This window comes from Tinamus guttatus, unplaced genomic scaffold (assembly GCF_059628265.1).
Source record: "Tinamus guttatus ecotype Peru unplaced genomic scaffold, ASM5962826v1 Tinamus_guttatus_pri_ptg000188l, whole genome shotgun sequence".
Taxonomy (NCBI): Eukaryota; Metazoa; Chordata; class Aves; order Tinamiformes; family Tinamidae; genus Tinamus; species Tinamus guttatus.
Genome location: NW_028288722.1, coordinates 1,022,066 through 1,045,064, shown reverse-complemented (window position 1 = coordinate 1,045,064; position 22,999 = coordinate 1,022,066). Strand labels below are relative to the sequence as shown.

At 48.6% G+C, this 22,999-nt stretch overlaps 3 protein-coding genes across 7 annotated transcripts; 2 read left to right on the top strand and 1 right to left on the bottom strand.

Moving 5' to 3' along the window:
- Nucleotides 1–137: 137 nt before the first annotated feature.
- SRSF2 (serine and arginine rich splicing factor 2) lies at nt 138–3,471 on the top strand. Of its 5 annotated transcripts, XM_088523421.1 has the most exons (6): nt 138–146; nt 292–685; nt 1,000–1,310; nt 1,659–1,762; nt 2,416–2,524; nt 3,036–3,471. In XM_088523421.1, exons 2-3 carry the CDS (start codon nt 324–326, stop codon nt 1,301–1,303), a joined length of 666 nt encoding a protein of 221 aa, XP_088379547.1. In that variant the 5' UTR covers nt 138–146; nt 292–323; the 3' UTR covers nt 1,304–1,310; nt 1,659–1,762; nt 2,416–2,524; nt 3,036–3,471. The 5 variants fall into 5 exon arrangements, with proteins under 5 accessions (XP_088379547.1, XP_088379548.1, XP_088379546.1 ...); XM_088523422.1 differs by lacking the exon at nt 1,659–1,762; XM_088523420.1 differs by having other exon boundaries at nt 1,659–2,524.
- Nucleotides 3,472–4,272: 801 nt separating this feature from the next.
- Nucleotides 4,273–5,698, bottom strand: METTL23 (methyltransferase 23, arginine). Its single transcript, XM_010225033.2, has 3 exons — nt 5,465–5,698; nt 5,024–5,108; nt 4,273–4,629 (listed from the first exon to the last, which is right to left on the bottom strand). Exons 1-3 carry the CDS (start codon nt 5,583–5,585, stop codon nt 4,461–4,463), a joined length of 375 nt encoding a protein of 124 aa, XP_010223335.2. The 5' UTR covers nt 5,586–5,698; the 3' UTR covers nt 4,273–4,460.
- Nucleotides 5,699–7,151: 1,453 nt separating this feature from the next.
- On the top strand, nt 7,152–16,111 carry JMJD6 (jumonji domain containing 6, arginine demethylase and lysine hydroxylase). The gene is made up of 7 exons (XM_088523417.1): nt 7,152–7,287; nt 8,078–8,466; nt 11,403–11,689; nt 13,099–13,234; nt 13,342–13,480; nt 14,190–14,317; nt 15,879–16,111. The coding sequence occupies exons 1-7, from the start codon at nt 7,159–7,161 to the stop codon at nt 15,913–15,915; spliced, it is 1,245 nt and encodes a 414-aa protein (XP_088379543.1). The 5' UTR covers nt 7,152–7,158; the 3' UTR covers nt 15,916–16,111.
- Nucleotides 16,112–22,999: the final 6,888 nt, after the last annotated feature.

The window sequence follows — 22,999 nt, the reverse complement described above, 5'->3', positions numbered from 1 at the left end:
GTTCCCTTCCGGGTGGCGAGCGGCCATTTTGTGGCGTTAAGAAGGAGCGCGCGGGCGGCGCCCCGCTCATTTCCTCGCGGCTGCTGCCTGGGTGGTTGCTCCGTTTGCGCTCCGATCTCAGGCCCCCTTCCCCGCGGAGCCCGGAGGTGGGTGCCTGCTGCTTCCTTCTCCCTTCCCTCCCGCCGCGCTACCCCCTGTGCCCTTCTGCTTCCCGTTTGCCCGCGCTCGGCCGCGTCTTGGCGCTTCGCCTCCTCACTCGCCTCCTTTTCCCCTCGGGTTTCTTCTCCTCAGCCGCAGCCGCCCCTCGGGGGCTCTTGGGCGCCATGAGCTACGGGCGGCCGCCCCCGGACGTGGAGGGCATGACGTCCCTCAAGGTGGACAACCTGACGTACCGGACCTCGCCGGACACGCTGCGCCGCGTCTTCGAGAAGTACGGCCGCGTGGGCGACGTCTACATCCCGCGCGACCGCTACACCAAGGAGAGCCGCGGCTTCGCCTTCGTGCGCTTCCACGACAAGCGCGACGCCGAGGACGCCATGGACGCCATGGACGGCGCCGTGCTGGACGGGCGCGAGCTGCGCGTGCAGATGGCCCGTTACGGCCGCCCGCCCGACTCGCACCACAGCCGCCGCGGGCCGCCCCCGCGCCGCTACAGCAGCAGCGGCTACGGCCGCCGCAGCCGCAGGTGAGAGCCGGGGCAGGGGCTGCGCTTCGGGCTGCCCCGAATTTGGAGGGGGGTTCGCGGCTATTTTTTTATAGGGAAGTGGCTGTGGGGGATAGTTTTGGTTGTAAAAGCACGTGGAGTTTCTGTGGAGCTGGAGGGCTGGGCCCTGTGGAGGGTTTAGCCCCCGGCCACTCTCTCTGAACAATGGCGCCTTCCTACCACGCATTTTCTCGCCCACGTGGGCCCTGTTCCGCCCTCCTTGCCCTGAAGTCGGGGGAAGTCTGTTGCACAGCTCAACTCTTAACCCGCCTCTTCCCCTCTCTCTTGCCTTTCAGCCCCAGAAGACGCCGTCGCAGTCGATCTAGAAGCAGGAGTCGCTCTAGATCCCGCAGTCGGTCCCGCTACAGTCGGTCCAAGTCCCGGTCTCGCACACGCTCTCGGTCTCGTTCCACCTCGAAGTCCAGATCTGCCCGGAGGTCCAAGTCAAAGTCCTCATCTGTCTCCAGATCACGGTCCAGGTCAAGATCTCGGTCCAGGTCTAGAAGCCCTCCACCTGCCTCAAAGAGGGAATCTAACTCCAGATCCAGGTCAAAGAGCCCTCCCAAGTCTCCAGAGGAAGAAGGAGCCGTATCCTCTTAGGAAAATGGTAATGTACCTTGGGAACAGCAAACGTTGCATGTTACTTTATTGTAGCACTTCAGTGGGGTGTTGGGCAAAGTATTAATAGCCTGAACCAAGTGAATCGTAGTGGGGCACGTTACTAGCTGTTCTTTTCTTTTCTTTTTTTTTTTGTTTCTTTTTTTTTTCTTTAAACAGTGCTGTTTGGTTATTGATTAGGGAAATTAATACCAAAGGGCTTTCTGCAGAGGACATTTTCTTGTTTTGTTGAGATTAATGGCTTGACTTTTATAAAATAATGTATGAGACGCAACCTATTATGAAAATGACTATTTCTTACTGTATTTATCCAACATCTGCATTTTCCCCTTTAAAGCTGCGGTCTCCTGTTTGCTAAAAGAATATTGGCCAGTATTGCAGATTTTAACTGATTTGGCTGATCCTCCAGGGACCAGTTTCTGTGGGCGTGTGTTGGAGCAGGTTTGTCTTTAAATGTTAAAGATGCACTATCCTTTTATAATGGAACATCGCTTCAGTGACCATTATACTGACTGGAGGTAACTGTTCTAGAAAAGTGGCAAATTCACTGCAACGAGAAAAAGATGGAAACTAGTTTTTCCTCAAGTCAAGATCTTGAAGAGGCTTCTGAGGATAACACTGGGTGGGGAAAGGATAGTGTGTCTTTAACCCCTCAAACTGTTTGGTCCTATTTTTAAAAGGAGAGGGCCTAAGTTAGCTCTGAAGTTAGATAACTGTAGCAAAACTCGTGACACTTTGCTTTTGAGAGCTAATTAAAGTTTAGTTAAGTCTCTTATCGAGAAGAACTAGTTTTACGTAACTTTAATATAACTTTTGTAGTTTATTAAGGAACAGGCTGAATTCAAGTTAATGGTGGTTTGATCTACAGCCTGATGTTTATTCTTCCTTGTAATTAAATACTTTTACAAAATCTCACATTTGGCCTCAGTATTAAAGCAACACTGGGGGGGGAGGTGGAGCACTGTGTAAATCTTAAAGCTTAACAATATTAGGGGAAAGCCAGTTGAAACACACCTAGAAAATACCTGAAGTCATCCACAGAACAGCAGAGACATGGTAGAAACGTAGCTGAACTTTTCTTTCTTCAAACCTAGATGCAACAGATAGAGAATCTACATAAAGGACGCCTTTGGGGGGAAAAGATCGCTTGAGTCTTCAGTCCATTGGAGAGACCCCTGGCACGAGCAACCAGCTGATGAAAAGGTTATTTTGTAACATTTTGTCTAACTTTTTACTTGTTTAAGTTGCGCCTCAAGTGGCAGATTTTACATTTTATGTGCCATTTTGTTGCTGTTATTCAAATTTCTTGTAATTTAGTGAAGTGAACGACTACCGATTTCATTATTGGCTTGGATATTTGAGGTAAAACTTCATTTTGTTTATATAGTGCTGACTTTTATTTGAAATTAAACTGGTAACTTGCTGCCTCAAGTTTCATACTGAGGAGACATGCAGCCATTATACACTGAGTAGCTAACTGTCAAAAAAAAAAAAAAGTATTCTCAATTTTGTCTTCATTCCTTGAATAAAATTCTGCAAGACTTCAATTTGAAATTTACTGTAAATGCTTTTTTTTTTTTTAAACTTAGAATTTAAATAATATCTTAAATTGGTAGAAATCTTTTCAGGTGACAGTTGATTATTATATTTTTTGAAAGGAATGTTTTATCAGACTCAATTCTAATCTCTTCTCTTATGTATTTTTGTGCACTAGGCGCAGTTGTGTAGCAGTTGAGTAATGCTGGTTAGCTGTTAAGGTGGCGTGTTGCAGTGCAGAGTGCTTGGCTGTTTCCTGTTTTCTCCTGATTGCTCCAGTGTAACGATGCCTTGTCGTGCAGAAACAAATGGCTGTCCAGTTAATTAAAATGCCTGACAACTGCACTTCCAGTCACCCGGGCCTTGCATAAAAATAATGGAGCATACAGTGAGCACATCTAGCTGATGATATACACACCCTATTTTTTCCAGAATGGTAAATCTCACCAACATGCATATACGAACTTACATATGAGAAATGTAATGTTAACAAAGAAATGGTTCATTCCTTTGTAAGTACTGATTGGTGTATCTTTTGCGTAAAGACATTCTGTACTATACCCACTGTCTCTGTAGTTTAATATTAAACATTTTTCTGTGTTAACTTTTCTCAACTTAATGTCTTGAGTCAGCTTATTTTTAGCTTGAAAAGATTTCTGCAATGATACTGTCAATGTTTAACTTCTGTATAGTAACTGAATGCATACTACTGCTTCTAAATATTATCCACTGGGATTGCTTTGAAATTACTAAGGAAAACTTAATAGTGTTGTGACTAACCAAAACACTGTAAGATGAGTATTGCACAGCAGACTAAAATCAGGCAGATCTGCTAGATGTTGTTGTGGAAGATACACACTGAGCAGTACTAATTGCATTTGCTGTGTGCTTGCTCTGCCTCAACAGGCTGCTGCTTGATGGTAGCCAAATCTTCTAGTGATGAGGTTTTTTTTGAGTTGGATGCTAAATGGATTGTAATCTCAACCATCCTTTGTCAAGGGTTATTGTAATGCCTTGCTAACTTTATGCATGTATGTTAAATGGAAAACATCTGAATATTTGAACTCTGGCTTGATTGAGGATTAAAAGTACTTTTCTACAAGCTGAGGAGTTTGTATGTTCCAGGACTGCATGACTGGCAGCAGTCAGTGTAGATCCCCCATGAAAAAAGGGCAAGGGAAAGGGTTGGCTTTTGAATATGAGTCTTCAGGGAAGAGTTTCAGCCCTGGCAATCAGATTTTAAAGGGTTACTTTTTATCCTGAATGAATGCAGTTAAAATGCACAACTAAACTGTGGAGAAAAGGGTAAGTGGGACCTAGTGGATTGTAAAACTGTTAAGCTAAGTGTTCAGTAGCTCCCATGCTGGAATTGAGTCTTGAGTTGTATTTAGGAAGGACAAATTTCTCAAAAGCCATAGCTAAGACTAGAACAGCTTTATTTTTTACAGCGCATGTTTTTGTTTTTTGTTTTTTAAATAAAATACTGCTAAAGGTATTACCTGCTTTCCAAGAAGTATGCATGAGGTTTGCTGCAAATCAGACTGTTTCCTGCAGATCCATGCTACAGTATCATCTTGTATTGGAACCAACAAGTGGAATAAACTTAAGTACCATCTGAATTTGCTAGTGAGATGATCATCATTTCAATCGTATGCCTTCCTGGTAAGGAGGAGCCGGCCAAGTGCTCTTTGTCTGCATTAAATGATTGTAGTGGGACATGGATGTTCTTCAGCTTCCATTTGCAGAGCAGGGCTTCAATAGACCAGTCAGCACTGAAGGGAAGAAATGGCAGATGGGGGGAAAAATGTAATTAAGTTAATAAATTTTGCAGTAATAACGAGATGCGCTGTCAGCAAAGTTGGTAGCAGAGTTAATTTGTTCTTAATATTTAATTTAGCAGCTTTTGTCTGATATTTCCAGTATTTTATTGGCTCATACCAGCCTAAGTGAGAATCTCTCCTTTGGAATTAGTGCCATGAAGGTACCTCTGGAAAGTTAGCAGTGTTTAATGAACAGGAAAGAAGCTGAGAAATGGCTGCATGTTTTGGGGACAGAACTGAACTTAGTCAAGCTGGGTCATGCTTTTTTGCTGCTTGCAGTTAGTAAGGGGAGCTGTGATGCTAATGAAATTGGGTGATTTTAACAAAAATAGGCAAAAGTGTTTACCTTCGGACTTGGTAGGTAGTCCAGAACTGAGCATGTGGATTCTTTTCCATTAAGTAGTAAACAGTAGTTAAAATATTTTCAAAATCTGCATAGATAAGGAAGATAAAGAGAATATGGAAACTTAAAACTGTATTTTAATACTCCTTAATAGACTTTAATAAGTCTCCATATTCTAGACATGGTTAAATAGGCCTTCAGCTGGGTAGTAGACCTGAGGAACATCCCATTTCCTGTTCACTTGTTTTCCTGTGGTGGTTATGGGATAGCTTAATACTAGAATTACCCCAAGAAGCAGCTCAATGATAACATAGTTTTACTACCAGAAAATCTGCCATCTCATCTTGATGTAGTTCCTAATACTAGTAACTATGGACTCATTGAAAATGTAGTAAGGCTTTGCTCTTTTTATCGAGTTGAAGTTACCTGAGAGAATTAATGTACCTTTGGGGTCAAAAAAGACATCGGACCCTAAAATAATGTCTACAGGAGCAAGAGAGAGCAGCTCTGGAGATAGCCGTCCCCACGTGAGGCCTAGGACAGGTACATGAGGCAGGTTGTTCATCAGGCAGCTCCTCCGACAGTTCTCCAAGCACTGGGGGAGCTCTTCGCTGTCGGAAAGGGTAACTTCAGCACCGCACTTGGCAGCTACTAAACCAGGGAGGCCAACGCCTGCCCCGATCTGAAAGGACAAAAAAAAAAGGCAATTTTATGCAGATGAAAAGGTTAAAAAGGGCAATTTTTATGCAGACCAAAGGGTTAGTGCACCCGTGTGCTTGCAACAGCTTGGCTGAAGCTGGGGGGAAGGAGGGAAAACTCATGCTGGGCTTGAACTGTAGCCTCAAGGTGGAAGAAGTTCCCCAGAAGGGGCTGGTTGCAAATAGTGGAGTGCTGCGATGTGCTGCGAGGTGAGGGGGAAGAGGGTGGCTCCCTCCCACGGGGCTTTCTGCGTGGTTTTGTACCAAACCGGGTACTCGTGTGAGAAGCTTTCCTGTTCCTGCAATTAGGCAAAGTAACCGACGGTGGGGGAGAGGACTGTTAATACGGAGCAGTCGGCCTCGCCTGGGCTTAAACTAGGGGGAAAAGTGAACGATGAGGAACGCGAGTAACGAGCCGCAGGGCTGTGCGCGGCTGCACGTTACCTCCAGCACTCTCGTGCCGGGCAGCGCGGCGCGGTGGAACCACAGGTACTGGGCGAGCACCACGGCGCCGGGCCACGCGTAGAGCCCGTGCAGCGGCTGCGGCACCTGCGGCAGAGCGGCCGTGACGGGGCGCGCGCGGCGGCGGCCTCGCTCCCCGCCGCCCCCCGGCCCCCCGCGCGCCTCGGGCACGCGCGGCGCCAGCACCGCCCCCCCCCGCCCCCCCCGGTCCCCGCGCGCCTCGGGCCCGCGCAGCGCCAGTGCCGCCCCCCCCGGTCCCCGCGCGCCTCGGGCACGCGCGGCGCCAGCACCACCCCCCGCGCACCTCGGGCACGCGCAGCGCCAGCGCCGCCCGCGCGCCGCCCGCCGCCTCATCCGCGAAGCGGTAGCGGCGCGCGCCGCGCCGCCGTGCCGCCGCCATGGCGCGCGGCGGGCCAATAGCAGGCGGCCACGTCCCTCGCCACGCGGCGCCGGCCAATCGCCGCCTTCTACTGGCGTGGCGTCACGGCGCAGCGCCCGCCCCCGCCGCGGGCTCCGCGGAGGGCCGGGCTGGAGCGGGCTGGGTGGTCATGGCGTGACTGGTCGATTCGGAGCGCTTTCCGAGGGCTGTAACCGAACCCGGGCGGGCGGCGGGAGCTGCAAGTGCTGCCAGTGGGCGGGCGGCGCTACCGGCCGCCCGGCCAAGGGCATCCGGCGCCGCCCTCCCGCCTCGCGCTTCCGCCCTCACGCAGCCGCCCTTCCCAACATGGCGACGCGACTGTGCCGCCGCAGCGCGCGGGCCAATCAGCGAGCAAGCGTGGCGGAAGAGGGCAGCGCGGCAGCCAATGGGAGCGCGGTGGAGGCGGGGCTGCGGCGACAGCGGCGGCAAGGGGGGTGAAATTTCTGGAAGGTGCCGCGGCCGCGCCGAGCTGGGCCGGGGCGCGCGCGCGGCGGCGGCACCGGGACCGGACGGGGCCTGGGGGGCGAGCGCGTGCGCGCTGCCCCTGCGCTGCCGCCGCCATGAACCACAAGAGCAAGAAGCGGATCCGCGAGGCGAAGCGCAGCGCCCGGCCCGAGCTGAAGGACTCGCTGGACTGGACTCGCCACAACTACTGCGAGACCTTCCCGCTGAGCCCCGGCGCGTGCAAGGTGCGTGGCGTGGCGGGGAGCAGCTGGGGGGAACGGAGGGCCTGAGGGAAATGGGGAGTCGGAGAGGGGAAAGGGGCCCTGTGGGCAACAGGGCTGAGCGGAACGGTGGGGAGAACGGGGGAGCTGGAAGGGCTGGGGAGGCTCAGGGGATGCTATGTGAGTGTGGGAAGCGGGGGTGGCGGGTGTCTTGTGGGGGGGCCATGGGGAATGCAGGCGGCTATGGGGAACGAGGAGGGTGAAGGGAACAGGAGCTGGGGGCATAATGGGGGTTGTGTGAAATGGGGAGCCTGGGCAGAGCAGGGAGATCCTATGTGGAGGGGATGCGTAGAGCCTGGGAGGGCTGGAGCTGCCGGGAGTGAGGGCAGCACCCCGATCTTGAGGTGGATTTTGCCCCAGAGTTGCTTTTGGGAGCCCTATGTAACTCCCGAACAGCCCCCAGGCGCCCAGCTTGGGCTCTCTGGAGAGCAGGCACTGGGGGAGCAGCCAGCGGTCCTGGCGGAGGAGGAAAGGCAGCGGGCAGGGAAAGTGTCTGCTGAAAGGGCAGAGGTGCCTGGGAATGACCCCAGCAGGAGGAGCGCCAAGCACCGGCAGCCGCCCCGGTTGCTGAGGGGTGTAAAGAGCAGGAGAAGCAGCACAGCAGGCCGGGGGGAGCTTAAAATAACACACAGGCAGCTTAAAACCCTCATAGTCCTTGGCACAAGGTATGAGCAAGAGGTGCTTATTTAGGGAGAGCAGCACCGGGATGTTCGTCGGTCCTGATAGTTCTCTATTTTTTCTCTTGCCTCCACAGGATAACGTGGAAAGGGCAGATGCACTCCAGTTAACGGTGGAAGAATTTGTTGAGCGCTACGAGAAACCGTACAAGCCTGTAGTGTTACTGAATGCTCAGGCAGGCTGGTCTGCCCGGGAGAAGTGGACTCTGGAACGCCTCAAACGCAAGTATAGGAACCAGAAGTTCAAATGTGGGGAGGACAATGATGGCTATTCTGTGAAGATGAAGATGAAATACTACATAGAGTACATGGAGACCACGCGTGATGACAGCCCGCTCTACATCTTTGACAGCAGTTACGGAGAGCATCCCAAGCGTAGGAAACTCCTGGAGGACTACAAAGTGCCCAGATTCTTCACTGATGATCTCTTTCAGTATGCAGGAGAAAAGCGAAGGCCACCTTACAGGTATAGTATAGCCAGAACAAGATAAAACTAGTTTTTTTTTTTTTCTTTTTTTTTTCCATCTTGTTGATTATTTCTGGATGGACACGATTTCTATAAAATAGAGCAATTGCTTTAGATCTGTTATTGTAAGATGAGCCTACATCAGTAACTAGAAGGAGAGAGATGTAGCACCATTGGTAGCAGAACCCAAAACTGTGACACAAAAAACTACAAGTTCCCTGTGTCACTTTTTTTTTTTTTCTTCTCCTGAAGCCAAGACCATTAGCCACACTACGTGGTTTAAAATAATTGAGTCATTACTGAAAATTGTGCAGGTTAATTTCTCGATGAGTATGACGTGCCTTATGGTTTTGAAGTTCCTAAGTACCTCAAGTCAAACTCATGAGAGTTTTGCTCCTATGACTTATGTATAGTGTGGGATTTTGTTTAATTATGAGTCAGCCCTTTTAAGGTAAAGATCTTAAAATTATGTATGAAGTGTGGAGATGAGTAGTTAGCTCCCCTGCAGATGGTGTTGACAGAGAACAGTATTTATTTTGCATTTACATAATCTTTTCCATCCATTTTCAGCATCTAGTTGAACCCAGGAAACCTCTAGTTGAAATGACACTTTCTTCCTACAGTCAAATGTAATTACCTGGGATTCAGCCTGCTAGATACAAAACCGATATTTATCTATGTTAATATTATTCTTCATAACAGTATAAGCACTAACTGCTTCCCAAGTAATTAAAGTCTTTCCATAGAGTGTTATAATTGCCAGAGAATGGCTTGCCCTTTGAATGACACGGGGCTAGGAGGTTTTCTGTTGCCCTGGTGATGTTCTGTTCTAATCAAATAGAATGAGTTATCAACATGATATTCTGCTTTGCCTCCTCCCTGCAGTCTGTCACGTCATGTGTCTATAGTCCAGCTGTAAGTTTTTTGGGAATAAAGTGTGGAAACTTTCTCAAAACCACTGAAACTGGTGTTTTTACAGAGCTGTAACAGGAACGTGTTCATCATTCACCTCTAAGAAAGAGCATACAGTGCTCTGGGCAAACACTAAAGCACAGTCTGTTAGAAATTTGTCCCATCTGGGAAGTGGATGTTCACTTACCAAAGTTCCAGACTATCTAGTTTTCCTAGTTAGGACTCTCATGGATATTTTTTCCCCCTCCCCACCCACATGCGCATTGAGTTCCTTGCTTGTGATCGTGGTATCCACAAAATTATTTTGTTTTATTTATTTGAAAATATTTGTTTGAGGCTGCCCCTGTTTCTGAGGGAGGAGTGATGCAGGAAAGGACATTGATGCCTCTTTGGGTTATGGGCTTGGTCAAGGTAAGAAACAGATGAATATTTGGCAGTTAGCAGCATAACTGGGAACTTAACAAAAAGTCTAGCCGTATGATCAGGCCAGACACTATAAGGGCTGCGAGATGTGGTGTAGAGATTTTAAAACGGGAATTCAGGATACTTAAATCATCTTGCATTTTCAAATAACATCTTCTAAAACTTACTGTCTTATACGGAAATGACCAAGTTGTGTGTGTGTGGGGCAGGTCATTGTTTTTTTGTTTGTTTTATTTTTAATGTGAGAGGTTTCTAACAGTAAATCTGAGGACTTGGATTGCATTGGCTTATTATTGTAAACACGTGAGGAAAGATAGTGGTAAATTACAGTATTGCTAAATGCCTGTGTGTGTAGATTGAGTTTGTAGTCAGAAAATGAGTTTTGAACAGTTCATCTCTTCCTTCACGAGACAGGCCTGAACATGTTCAACTTCCTGTAATTTTATTAATAAAAACTCTTGTCTTGCTCTTACTTAATTTGTTTCCCAAAGCTAATATGGATCAAGGATTGAACTGACAATAGAGGAGACAAGCACCTGCTTGCTCGCGTTTTTATGACTTTTGTGAAGTAGCAAGAGCACAGCTTGAAAGCCAAATTACAGTGCTATAATCAGAGCTTGCAAATTACTTTACTTACCCCTGTATAGGAGGAGAGGAGTGGAGAGCGTTTGACTTTCTGACTGTCTGCCACACAGTGGAAGGATCTGTTTGGAAGAAGACTCAAATTTGTGGTGCTTTAGTTTCTATCTTCTTAGCTGCCCACTTAAGAATTATTTCCCTTTTTTTCCCTCTTAATGTATGGTAAGACATCGCCTCAATTATCCCCATTTATCTAGTATGGTAGATCTTAACTCTTTTATTTCAAAGAGAATGAGCAGTCAGAGGTGCTGTTACTTTTAAATGCCTATAGCAGCTTAAGTACTGTATAGGGAGAAATAGCGTTTTTAAGTAGGGAATGAAAAGATAAAGAGCAAATCCTGTCTGCTCATTGGAATATAAGCCCTTACTAGCTAACAGTTGCAGTGAAAAGGCTGCTGTAAATGAACAGAAGGCACAGAGGGTGGCAGGACTTGTGCAACTTCGTTGTATTTCTTATTTGTCGCCTCTTGTTGCTCGTTCTGCAGTTTTTGTTCCACTTAGGAGCAACAAATTTGAAAAAAATATAGGATAAAGAAGAACCTCCCACCTCATAAGACTCCTACTGCAGACAATTATGACTTAATCACCTTCATGAAGATTCCTACTAAATCTTGAAATCGTGTATGTTTTATTGGAGAACTACTTACACTTCATAGCTGTACTTTGTTCTAAAAGTCATCTCCAGTTTCTTGACCCAGAGTGACTCCTGTCACGATTTTTGTTGTTTTTTAGCTTAAAACAGTTGTATCTTTTGTTGTAGTTTTAATATAACAATCTATTTTGATGTAGTTTTGCCACTGACTGTTTCAAGAATGCAAATGAAGATACCTTAGCTATATTATTTCTCTTGGTTTCTGACTATTTCAAATTAACAGCTGCAAATATGTGACTAATGTGAAAGAAAATGATTAGCGAAGGTGACTGAAGGTGTTTTTGTTTGTTTGTTTTCCCCTTGTTTGCAGATGGTTTGTGATGGGCCCACCTCGTTCTGGAACAGGAATCCACATTGATCCCTTGGGAACTAGTGCTTGGAATGCCTTAGTCCAGGGCCATAAGCGTTGGTGCCTCTTCCCCACCAGCACTCCCCGAGAGCTGATCAAAGTGACCCGAGAAGAGGGAGGGAACCAGCAGGATGAAGCCATCACCTGGTTCAATGTCATCTATCCTAGGACACAGCTCTCCACCTGGCCCCCTGAGTTCAAACCCCTGGAGATCTTACAGAAACCAGGCGAGACAGTCTTTGTGCCAGGTATGTACAGCTCTCTCCAGGAAGGAAATCTGGAAGAGAAAAGCGTATTTTTACATGCATGTAGCAGAGATGAAGGCAAGACTGCAGCTTGCTGTTATGGCTCATCTTAGGCAAAAAACTCTCATTCGAGCTACTTAAAAAGGGTTGCAAGTTATGAGGCCCTCTCTGAGATTGTTCAGTTACTTTCTGATCACCCTGAAACATAAGCAACCAGTAACATAGAACTGTGCATGGTAGAGATGTCAGAGAAAACTTAAGCTGCAATAAACTATGTCCTAAAGTGTGATCATAAACAAAATTATGATAGTAGGAGAACACTGAGGCATAAAAGAATGAAAGTGTTTGATTTCTAGCAGCTCTTGCACAAGTTTCTCAGGCTGCATACAGAATAGCAAATTCATGAGTGGATTTTATACTTAGTAGCCTGACTGCCTATATATATATATATATTTTTTTTTTTCCTGGAGTGTGGGGAAAGACCTCCTTGAAGGCAGTGACACCTTTCACCCACTTCCTGAGACTAGGCCTAATCTTGCAGTTGAAAGGAGAAACCTAAGAGAATAGTAGCCTTACCAGATCCTATGTGCCTGTTATTACTGGGAGGTGGGGTGGCTAGTGGATAAAGTGGGTGAACTCGGTGCCTGTCCTCTAAATCCCGCATCGTTTTTGTGCAGCACGGCATATCGCCGCTTTCCACATTGCTTGTCTCCCAGATACAGATGACTTCATGTTTGAAAAGCGCCTTGTGATCATCTTGGCACTTATTAGTGACTCTTCACTGTACCTTCTGTTAAGATTTTTTAACTGTCTGCTTCCATTAAACTGTTTCTTTAGTCTTTTCTTTGGGGTTAAAAGTGAGTTGTAAGAACATGGCATGACTTTTTTTTTTTTTTCCTCCTCAATCTCGTGTGGGGAAACAGTTCGTATTTGTTTTTAAATGAAAAGTTAGTCTCTAACCATAAAAACCTTACTAAATCAGCATGGAGAGTGCTGTCCAGCTTAACCGAGGATCTCTGCGCAGATTGCGTTCCAGTGGCACTTGCTATTAAATAAACTGTCAGTAGCCAATGTGCTGCTGTCACATCAGGTCTGTAGTGTGCTGTGTGAGCTGGAGAATTGGTCAGAGCATTGAGCAGCCCTCTTTAACAGTGGATTCCATAACGTAACTGAAGAAGGAAGATTTAGCAATAGACCTGTCTGTTTGGGAGATGAGGTCCAATTTCCACCTCTGCTGTGGGCAACTTGGACTGTGTTCTAATTTGTGAGAATGCAGTAACATTATAGTTTGGCTATAGCACAGGGGAGAGCTGAACAGAGGGTTTTGTAACAGGTGGGAGAAGTATTTGTGGCTGTTTTTAAACATAATCCCTGCTCTATAGCTGGGATGGTCACTGGTGTTGTATTTGCAGGTGGCTGGTGGCATGTAGTCCTCAATCTCGACACAACCATTGCCATCACGCAAAACTTTGCCAGCTGTACCAACTTCCCTGTCGTGTGGCACAAGACGGTAAGAGGGAGGCCCAAATTATCACGGAAATGGTACAGGTGAGTGATTTGGTAACTTCCTTCCCGTGTTCTTCATAAACGTTGTTGTTGGTTTTTGTGCGGCATTACTGCTCGAAGGCTAACCCCAAAATTTCAATTTTATTTAGGATCTTAAAGCAGGAACATCCTGACTTGGCAGCATTGGCCGATTCAGTTGATTTACAGGAATCTACTGGTATTGCTTCTGATAGTTCCAGTGATTCTTCCAGTTCTTCAAGTTCTAGCTCCTCAGACTCCGATTCAGAGGTAAGATTTTTACTACCTGGTCTGTATTCTACAATTTTATTGTTTTATTTGTGCTAGCATGGGAATCAACTCTAATAAAGATCCATGTCCTAATGTTCACATATCATGGAGGAAATGACTAAAAAGCAAATAAAGGGAGTGCCTAGTGGAGGATTCTGTTCTCAGCAAGTTCTGCTTCCTAAAGGCTATCTTTTATTGCTAAATAAATTTGTCTTGTTTGATCTATGTATACACACATAACGTGAATCAATCACTAATTTAGCTATGCTGTCTTATCTGAACTGACTGCAAAACTGCTGTTTTGCAAATGAGGAGGGAGACAATGTCACTTGTGACACTGGACTTCTCTAGGTGGCCCTTCGAAATGCTTAAATCATTACAGGCCTCTCAAACTACCAAGTCTGCATCCATAAATTGAGGTCCTTAAAGCAGGCAAAGTGAATGCACAGGTTATCCAGAATTTGCTGTAGGCAGTGAAACTTGACTATGTTCAAGAGCCTGGATGGCTCTACGCTTTAGATTCCTTAATTTTAAATTGATATCCTAGAGTCACATCTAAAATACCTGATGTTCTTTGAACTTCTGGTTATTCAGCACTATTGTGATAGCTCTTACGATTATTTTTGTAGCACAAACACAATTTACTAAGCTTCTCTAATTTCACTTAATTCTAATTTTGTTTTTATTTGTTTTTCTCTTCATGCTTCAGTGTGACTCTGGCTCTGAGACAGAGGGAATGATGCATCGGAGGAAAAAGAGGCGGACGTGTAGCATGGTGGGGAACGGTGATACAACGTCCCAGGATGACTGTGTGAGCAAAGAGCGCAGCTCCTCCAGGTGACCTGATGGCAACTCTTATTTTTAACGAACAAAAGACGATACAAGGCAGAGCTGGGAGCAGTGAGATAGGGGGATTCATCAGGATAGAGAGCTGGAGAGCAAGAGTCCCGTACAAAATGTGAAACTGTTGGTGATAACCTCCCAGGAATTATTTTAATTGCTCCAAACAGAAAACTTTAAGATTTTGGTATTTTTTTAAATGAGCTTTTACCTTATTTAATAAACGGTTTTATTACTTTTCTTAGTTGTCTCTTTTAATAGAGAGTTTATCTTTTTTTATGGGAGAGATGCAAGGTTTTGACTGTGCCCTTCAGAGTACAAGAGAATAGTAAATAGCTAAACATGAGGAATGATCAGACTTGGCTTTGGACACTTCAAATAGCAGTACAGTTTCTCTTATTTTCTTGTTGCCTGGATAATTTCAATTTGGTCCACTGCTCTATGCATTAAAGACAAAATTTATCCAACCTCCCCAGCATGTAGCTATTTGAAAATAAAAAGATTTTTTTAGTCATCTGGGGCTGAAGAACTGAAATGAGGTAGTTGTTTGGAATAAAATTATTGAAGAAAAATATTCCCTGAACTGGCCAGGTTAAAAACTAGGTATTTGCCAGTGTACTCCGTGGGAGAAACTTAGCAGTTCTTTGCTAAAATTAAGCATTTCTCTCGTATAGAAGAGCCTTGCTTAAGCTTTCGAGTTTGCTCCTCTCAGCATGGCTAACAGATGCTGCTGTATTAGCTGCCTGTCTTCTGCAGGGTGTTGTCAGGCTCTTGGTCTGCTGGTTGCTTCAGACTTAAAACGTCCACAAATAAATATTGTGACCGAGCGGGTACTTGAGAAAGCCCAGGCTGCCAAGAGCAGGCCTGACATCCCGGTGCGGGGCGCTGCCAACAGCCCCGTTTGCTCCTATTTTGAGCATTTATGTTGCTGCTATATAGTGTTCTCTCACTTTCAGGAGTTGCTCATAACTGAATACAATCAAATTAGAAGTACAGAGCACCCTGAGACAGTTGGTGGGACCTGTATTGACTGCTCATCTTGTGTAGAGGTCTTAACAACTTACTGCTATGTTACCAACTCATTTTTCAGCAGCTGGTTGCAACTCCAGGCCGGGAAGCAGCCGCAGGAGCTAGTGAAGATTAATGCAGACCCTGGTTTTTGTTTCAGTATATTTAAATTGCAGACCACATATACAGTTGTGCCCTTCTGAAAGGCCTAAGTATTTTAAGGTCTTTGCACTTTAGACAGTGAAATGAATATAGAATGCTTTAAATATTAGCATCTTGTCTAGAACCTTTCCTTTTCAGATTTCATCATTTTTCCCCCATTATTTTTGATGGTTGTTCTTCCTGTATGTCTTGGAGATGGGTGGGATTTCTGCTCCAGCTATATGATGGATTAGTTAATAGAAACAGTTCCAAATATGAAATCATAACTTGTGCAAATTCTAGAGGAGACGAAAAAAATATTAAGATTAACCTGCATGCTGCGATCTTGTGTCACGGTATGAAGGGTAATGCTATAGTTGTTGACAGGCAGTTGTACTTTTTTTGACAGGATTAGGGAATCTTGTGGAGGCCGCACTTACCCCTGAGCGATAAGAACACCCGTCTAGAGGCAGCTGCCGTTCGAAGCTCCGTTAGCAGCCAGCCAGCTCTGTTCTACCCCCTTCTGCTCCTGTTTCTCATGGTCCTTAAGTTTTTATCACTTCGATCCAAACATCTGTCTTCGTTACGTACTGTGGAAGGTTGGCTCCTCGCTAACTTGCAGGGGAATGCCCCGATTCTACGTTATTGTGCAATGCTTTGTCCCCTCCGCGCCCCAAGTGAGTGCACTAATTGCCCAGCCTCGGGTAAGGACACGCCAAGTATTTACTGGCTCACATAACTGGCAAGGAAGACAACGGTCAGTTTTTAAAGAACTCTTTTAAAAAAAAAAAAAAACAGCAGGTAGATCTAGAAACCTGCCTTGCTTTGACACTGTCATATGTTTACATGTTGTCCTGTACACTTGAGGAAAGGAACACCAGCCCTCCTGGCCTGTCTGAATGTCCGACGGATCTCATACCGAAATTTCAGGACGGGAAGGTGGTAGGAATACTTCAAACACTGAGGTAGCTTCAGTGGAGGTGACCACCTATCTGAAGCATCTCTTGTGGTCTTAATCTACGTGCATGCATCTCGACTAGCCTGAGTAGTTGATAAGGTGCAACACCTTAACCAGCAACAGCCCTTTTACTTTTGCCCTGTGTTGGTGAGTAGTAACAAAAGATGCACTAGCACCTTGCTACTGAAAGCCTGAGGGAACAGGAGAATTTTGGGGTTTCTTGCACAGCAAAACAGTCAGCAGTTGCCAGTAGTTACAGCCTTAGGGTGCTGGGGTCATGTTCATTGATAGTCAATAACTGGCAGGTTGACTCTTACATAGTAGCAGCCGTTGCTGGGCTTTACATACCTAGCAGTTACAGTGCCATGGGCTTCTTCAGGCTAGTGCAGTTCACACACAAATGGTTCTTTGAGGTTGTGACTTCAGAAATTTCCAGAATTAGTGGTGCCAATTTTAAAGGTCTGGGAGGGGGACATATTGTATGATCCTTTTAAAAAAAAAAAAAAAAAAAGTGATTTTTATGTCTGTGTAGATGAATTTGTGCCAGGTGAAGCCCTTGTCCCTAAGGGATGTGCTGGAAGTTTTGAAGCAGGGGCTGTGGTGGTGTCAGCAGAGCTTGGTCTTGCTGCAGCTGCCCTGCTAGAAGATGGTTCCCTATCCTGTGCTGGGGCGCTTCCCTGCGAGCCCTCCTGCCCGAGGAGAGGACGCGAGAGCGCCGCGTTGCTGTTTGCAAGGGAAGCCTGGCCGGGGACGTGTGTCTGTCTAGCAAACGTGCAGGAGTGCCCAGCTGCTGCGGGCAGCCTTGAGCGTGACTCTCACACGTTGGATCGGATACAACCCACAATGTTGCTTGTTTGGGTCTTTCCATTTTAACTTTTTTAACCTTGTTTTTTGTCCTATTTAAACCCCTCTCCCTTTTTGGAGACCAGGCCATAGGATGTTTTACAAAGGAACCCTATTTATATTTGTCAGGATTTGTTGCTGAGTATTCTGTGCTAATCACTTCACGTAGAAGCAGCGTAATGGTGGAAAAGCTGGAAGGAGGGAAGGTTTATTGGTCTTCTTCTTAGTTGTCCGGACTCTTGAGTGTCTTGGGGATAGCCAGGTGTGAACGAGCCTTCTGCCTGAAGGAAACTTCCAGACTTCTGGCCGAGGTTGCCTTCTTTTCTGCCCGGTTCAACAGCCCAGGAGCCTGTACAAAGCACATAGTCCTCGTCAGGTAGAGCGAGCTACAACTGCTGCTTCTTGGAAGAGAATAGGGTTGGATTGGGAAAGGCTCAGATGTTTCTGCCACTGTCGTGGTGAGGGGAGCTCTGTTCAGCAACCGGCTGCGGTTTGAGCAAGGCCGCCTCATCCTCGGTGTCCTGGCAGTTTGGCTAAGGTAAGGTGGCTTCTGCGGTGGCCTCACGTTGCTTGGGGCCTGCAGGGTTGCAACTTTGTCCCACCGTCACCATGCGGTGCCAGGAAAGCCATGCCTGTTCCGTCGGGAGCACGGGGGAAGATCCAGACTGCAGAATGTTCCTCTGTGCCTATGAACTCTTCGGTAGTGCGAAATAAAACCGTTTGGAACCGAAGCCTGTGTTGGTTTGACATCACTTCCCGAGAGGCGGTGGGTCTGAAAGGAGCGGCAGGCCTTGGAGTCCCAGCAACACCGTACGACGTATCCACGAGGCACTTTCTCACCTGAAACAAGGTATTCCCAAGTCCTGGAAATTGGGACACCTGGGATCTCTGGTTCTTCTGCTCACAGGCTGTTCCCTCTGCTGCCCTGGTGGGCTTATGTCTGTTTTATTAGGTGGAAAAATACCTACCTCGCAGGGATGTTGTGAGGCTGAAATGTAATTACTGTGTAAGTTGCTTTGAAGTGCTCCTCCTGCAGCAAGTGCACCAGAAATGCGAGGCAAGCTGTGACTTTCTGAACTGGCATTAGCTTCTATTGGGACGTGCTTCTGGGCACTTGGTTCCATAGCAGCCCCTTCAAAGCGGCACGTAGGGTGCAAACTGTGTCTAAAGGAAACTCTTTGTTTTCACCAGAGCTTAACTGTGGCATTTTGTGGCCTGACCTAAAGAGGACGTCCTCCTCCATCAGGGTTTTTCTCAAGTGGGCCAGGCGAGTTAGCCCCTGTAAGGGAGTTGGCCTCCCTGGCCTTATAGGAAGGTCCCTATAATCTCTCAGAGGCTCTTGTTGCAAACCAGGCCTGTGCAGGGATTTGAAGAAATAATAATAATCCAGCGCTGTGCCCAGCTCCGTGCTGGGGACAGGGGCCCAGCGCTGGCTCTTCCCCATGCGAGGCCTTGGGTCTGTCCCCGTCCCCCGCAGAGCCCTGGAGCGCTTGGATGGAGGTGGCCGGAGGGTCCCCGGGGCTCCTCGGCCCCCACTCGCGTTGTGGCCTCTCCAGGTTGTCCTCTCCATCACACTAAGCCTCCCCGAACGCTTAGATAGCAGCAACCCCCCGAATTCACCTAGACCCTTTTCCTCCCGAACCCCCCGCGCCGTAGGGCAGGAGGCAGCACTGCGGGTTGATCTGAGCCCCCAGCGCCCTGGGCTGCTCCTGGGGTGAGTTTTTGCCCTTCCCCTCAGAGCGGGAGGGAAGGGAAGCTCCCTGGTCCTGGTGACAGTCACACTGTCAGCCCTCGCCCTGCCCCTGCCATTAGATGCTTTTATCACCCCATCCAGCAGAGCTGGGATACTGTTAATTGTCTTGTTTGGATGATTGTGTTTTTGCTTTTTATTTTAAATAAAATCAATTATTTTACATTATCCTGCTTGTTAGTGTTTTTTCCCCCCATTATACTGAGTGTAAAACTGTAGTATACCCGATTGCCGTGCAGTAAGCGGTAACGGCTGCAGAGATGCACCGAGTGCTGCGGTTCTTTTCTCCCCCGTAGTCGCTGATCACACACTGTGATCGGAGGTTGCTGGGCTTGTCTGAGGGAGTGGGGGTTGCCCAGGGGCTTTGGGGTGACACCGCTGTGCCCCTTCTTTCTGTCCCCCCGCTTACATCCCAAGCAGCCTCGGGCTGCTGCTTTCCCGGTACCTAATCCTGGCGAGAGGGGACCCGTGTCCCCGTGTCACGTACCGGGGTCAGCTCAAGCTGTGGGTAAGAGCTGTGGAAACCTGGCCCCGGGCAGGGCTGGTCTTTGGTCCCCTGTTCCTGCCTGTCCTAAGGTTTCGAGGGACAGAGCCCAGCAGGCGGCAACGACTTGCAGATGAACTGCTGCTCTGCGGGAACATTAGCCAGACTGAGTGCCAGAAAACATGAATTGTGGTGGCCAAAACATGAATTGTGGTGGCCAAAAAGCAACCCGGAGCCCTTGTAGAAATGTTTTTGTAAAGTGTCTCCTGCTTTCCATTCCCGGGAGATGATTTTATGTGGTTACAGCTTTAAGGTAATCCTCTCATTTTCCCTAATTTGCAGGAAATGTTGGTCACTTTGGTGACAGTGCGGCCTTGCTATCTGGACGTGACTTGTTCTCCCAGTTTATTAACCCGTGTTCCCTTTGGCGACAATGGGGGCACAACAGCCCCTTGCAGTAGGAGGGCGGCCGGGCTGTAGCCGCCAGCAGAGAGCGGAGAGGACGAGGTTACGTGAGAGGGGACGTGGAGCTGGGGTGGCCTTTGCAGCACCCTCGCTGGTTCTTTCCTCTAGCTCAATGTAAAAACAAATAACTGCTGCTTCTTTCTTGCCCTTTAGAAAGCAAATTGCAGAGAGAACAATGCTGCATTCCTGCTCTGGTACGAAGCAACCGCATGGCTTTGGAGACTGGTTTGGGCTTAAGCTGACGTGCTTGCGGCATCTCGCCCTGGTCAAGGCATGGAAAGATCCCCCCAGCCCGCGTGCACACCGCCTGCTTCAGGAGAAGTAAATGCAGGACACAGAGCTGCCCAGAAATGCATTTAAAAAAAGATGTTCCCTCTCCCTTCCAGTTTGGGAAGCGCCCATAGGAGTCACACGTGGAGGTCTAATCCGCACAGCTCAGGACCACTGTTCCCATGCGACGCTGCCTTGCTGGGTTTTGTGGGCTGGTCTGGGGAAGGAGAAGAGGGGGACCTGCTCCATTGGGTTTATTCTTTGTGACTGCAAAAAGCTCTGCAGGATCCAGAGCGCAATGGACCCGGGAGAGAGGGAGCTGTGCCCTGTGGTGAGCGCAGCGCAGGGGACGGCCCATAAAGCCAGCCAAGGAGCGCTCGGGAGCCACGGGCAGCGCTCCGGAGCCGCGGGCTCTGCCGCTCCCTTGAGCCCTCCTTGGCTGCGTCCGGCCGGGCACGAGCAGCCCTTGGCCGGGCTCCTCGGTGGCCGCTGCAGAGCGGCTCCTCTCCCAAGAGAGGGCAGCTCTGTCCTTGGCGTCGCGCGCCCAGCAGCGTCCCGGCATCCAGCCTCAGCCCGCGCCAGGACGGGGGCAAAGAGGGGTCTCTGCCGCCTCTTGGCCCCTCTTTCCCCAGCCCCAAGGTCGCTGTGCGGAGCCCCAGGGGGCTGCAGCCTCCCCGCGGGGCGAGAGGGAGCTGCCCCGGCGCTCGTCCCACTGCGGATCCGGGGCCGCCGGGGCAGCGGCATGTCCCAGTGAGCCAGCCGATGGCAGGAACTGTGTGGGAATCCATCCTTCCCGCGGACACCCTGCTGCTCCTGGGCTTCTTCAATCCACCTGTTTGCCACCTGAGGACCACAGAGGGGACAGGAAGGGACCCCAGGGCACCTGCTGAGCCTAAGGCACGTTCTGCCCCTCCTGCTAGCCCAGGTCTGGGGGCAGGGAGCAGAGCTTTGTTGCTCATTCTGCCACCGAGTCACTGACTCGGACCAGATGTTCATGTTCTTGCAAAACTGTCCTTGACACTCCTGCGTGTTGCTCTTTAGACTACGGGTGTTTTTCAGAGATGTCTGAGCCCTGCAGCTCTCGTGACTTCTAGGAGGGCGATAGGTTGCAGCAACCCAATAGCGAATGACTGCACGTCCAAAGTCAGACGCTCCTAGTGATGGTCTCCGGCCGCAGCTCCTGTTCGGTTTCCCTTCAGTGAACCTTGTGTCAGAAGTGGCTTTGTGGATTGGTGCTGCGTATGGTGTAGGGAGGTGACAAATCCTGCTTGGGAAGGTGCACATGGAGGTGCTCAGCCTCTGCACGCAGTTAATGATGGGTTAATGACTACAACAAGGTTAAGTATTGCTGTTAGCCCGAAAAAACTCATCTGGCCCCGCTAATGGGGCTGGGTTGGCTCACTGGGACCACTGGAGATGGCAAAGCCTGGGTTAGAGGGGGGCCCCCAGTCCCTAGAAGGAGATGCTAGAGCCAAGCGATGTTGTGGAGGAGGGAGGGTGTCTTCATGGCTTCAAGTGGTCACCTGAACTCCAAGGTTACTTAAAAACAGAAGGAATTCACACAAATCCGATTAGCTGCCACCTCTCCATCCGCCTCCCGAGCGCTGTGGAGCCTGTGCCAGCTTCTAATCAAAGATCATCCCATCCTGGGAGACGAGACCATCCTGGCCGGGCAGCCTGCGGACGCAGCTTTGTGCCCTCTGCAAGCGACTTCCAGAAATGGCTTGATGCAGAATTCCAGTCTCAATGTATTCCAGACCTATTTATATCCCGGAGCGTTCCTGACTGTTGCATGCATCATGCTTTTCCATTGCTTTCATCTAGTGAGTCAAACTTTTGGAAGCTGGTAGCTTTGCTGAACTGAAGAATGGTTTTTGGACTGGAAAGGAAGAAAAGGGACGAAAAATACCTCATTTAAGCGTAACATTGCAGCAAACTCTGTTAAAGAGTCTCTGCCTTCTTGGGACTCAGTTCTGGAGCAGTTCCAATAACAGGGGCTCGGGAAATGCAGAATTACTCGGGAGAAGGGAAGTTAAGCCCCACGGCCACTTGTTACTAAGAATACAATGATCCATACGCTAACGATGGGCTGCTTGATAGGATTACCAATAACGACAAACCGCAGCGAGGATCATGGCTGCACTTCCTTCCTCCGCCCTGCGGGATTTAATCCTGGCTTTGTGCTTTGTTTTTAGTCGGTCGATGGAAAGCTCCGTGCGCAGAGCTGCCCCCAAGGCCGTTTGCCCGTGGGCAGCTTTGGGCATATTCCCCCATCCGGCCCCTGCGCAGGGATGGGGGAAAGGGAAGCGAGAGCAGCTCCGACCTTCTCATATCAGAGCGTGTTGTAAAGTGGTGGCTAGTGGTGACTCAAGGATTGAGTCCACAGGGGATGGGCTCTGTATGGGCGCAATGACAACTGGGTTTGGCTCCTCGCTGTCTGCTCAAGGCCTTTGGCCATCCCTTTTTTAACCCCGCGAGCAGCAACGCAGGGGAGCTTCTTTTGCCACGAAATGTCCCTGGCGCCCGTTTACGCAGCGCAAGAGCAGGTTCTGCAGGGCCCCGAGCAGTGGGCCCATTGTGGCCGGTCACCCCTGTGCCAGCGCTGTCACCGCAGCTCCCAGGGGCAGGGGAGGAACGCGCTGGGTGCAGGATCGCTCTTTGCCAAGACAAGGCTTCCTTTGCACGGTACCAGCTTCAGCACAGCCTGGCCAAGGACTAATAAGGTGCAAAGGAGTCACTCAGCGTCCCAGTGCCACCCGG

Coding starts and splice junctions, on each gene's coding strand:
- SRSF2 (XM_088523422.1), top strand. CDS start 324: ATGAGCTACGGGCGGCCGCCCCCGGACGTGGAGGGCATGACGTCCCTC. Junction 686..999: donor TACGGCCGCCGCAGCCGCAG/GTGAGAGCCGGG, acceptor CTTGCCTTTCAG/CCCCAGAAGACGCCGTCGCA.
- METTL23 (XM_010225033.2), bottom strand. CDS start 5,585: ATGAACAACCTGCCTCATGTACCTGTCCTAGGCCTCACGTGGGGACGG. Junction 5,109..5,464: donor TGTCTTTTTTGACCCCAAAG/GTACATTAATTC, acceptor TTATCTATGCAG/ATTTTGAAAATATTTTAACT. Junction 4,630..5,023: donor ACTACCTACCAAGTCCGAAG/GTAAACACTTTT, acceptor TCTTCCCTTCAG/TGCTGACTGGTCTATTGAAG.
- JMJD6 (XM_088523417.1), top strand. CDS start 7,159: ATGAACCACAAGAGCAAGAAGCGGATCCGCGAGGCGAAGCGCAGCGCC. Junction 7,288..8,077: donor TGAGCCCCGGCGCGTGCAAG/GTGCGTGGCGTG, acceptor TTGCCTCCACAG/GATAACGTGGAAAGGGCAGA. Junction 11,690..13,098: donor CGAGACAGTCTTTGTGCCAG/GTATGTACAGCT, acceptor TTGTATTTGCAG/GTGGCTGGTGGCATGTAGTC.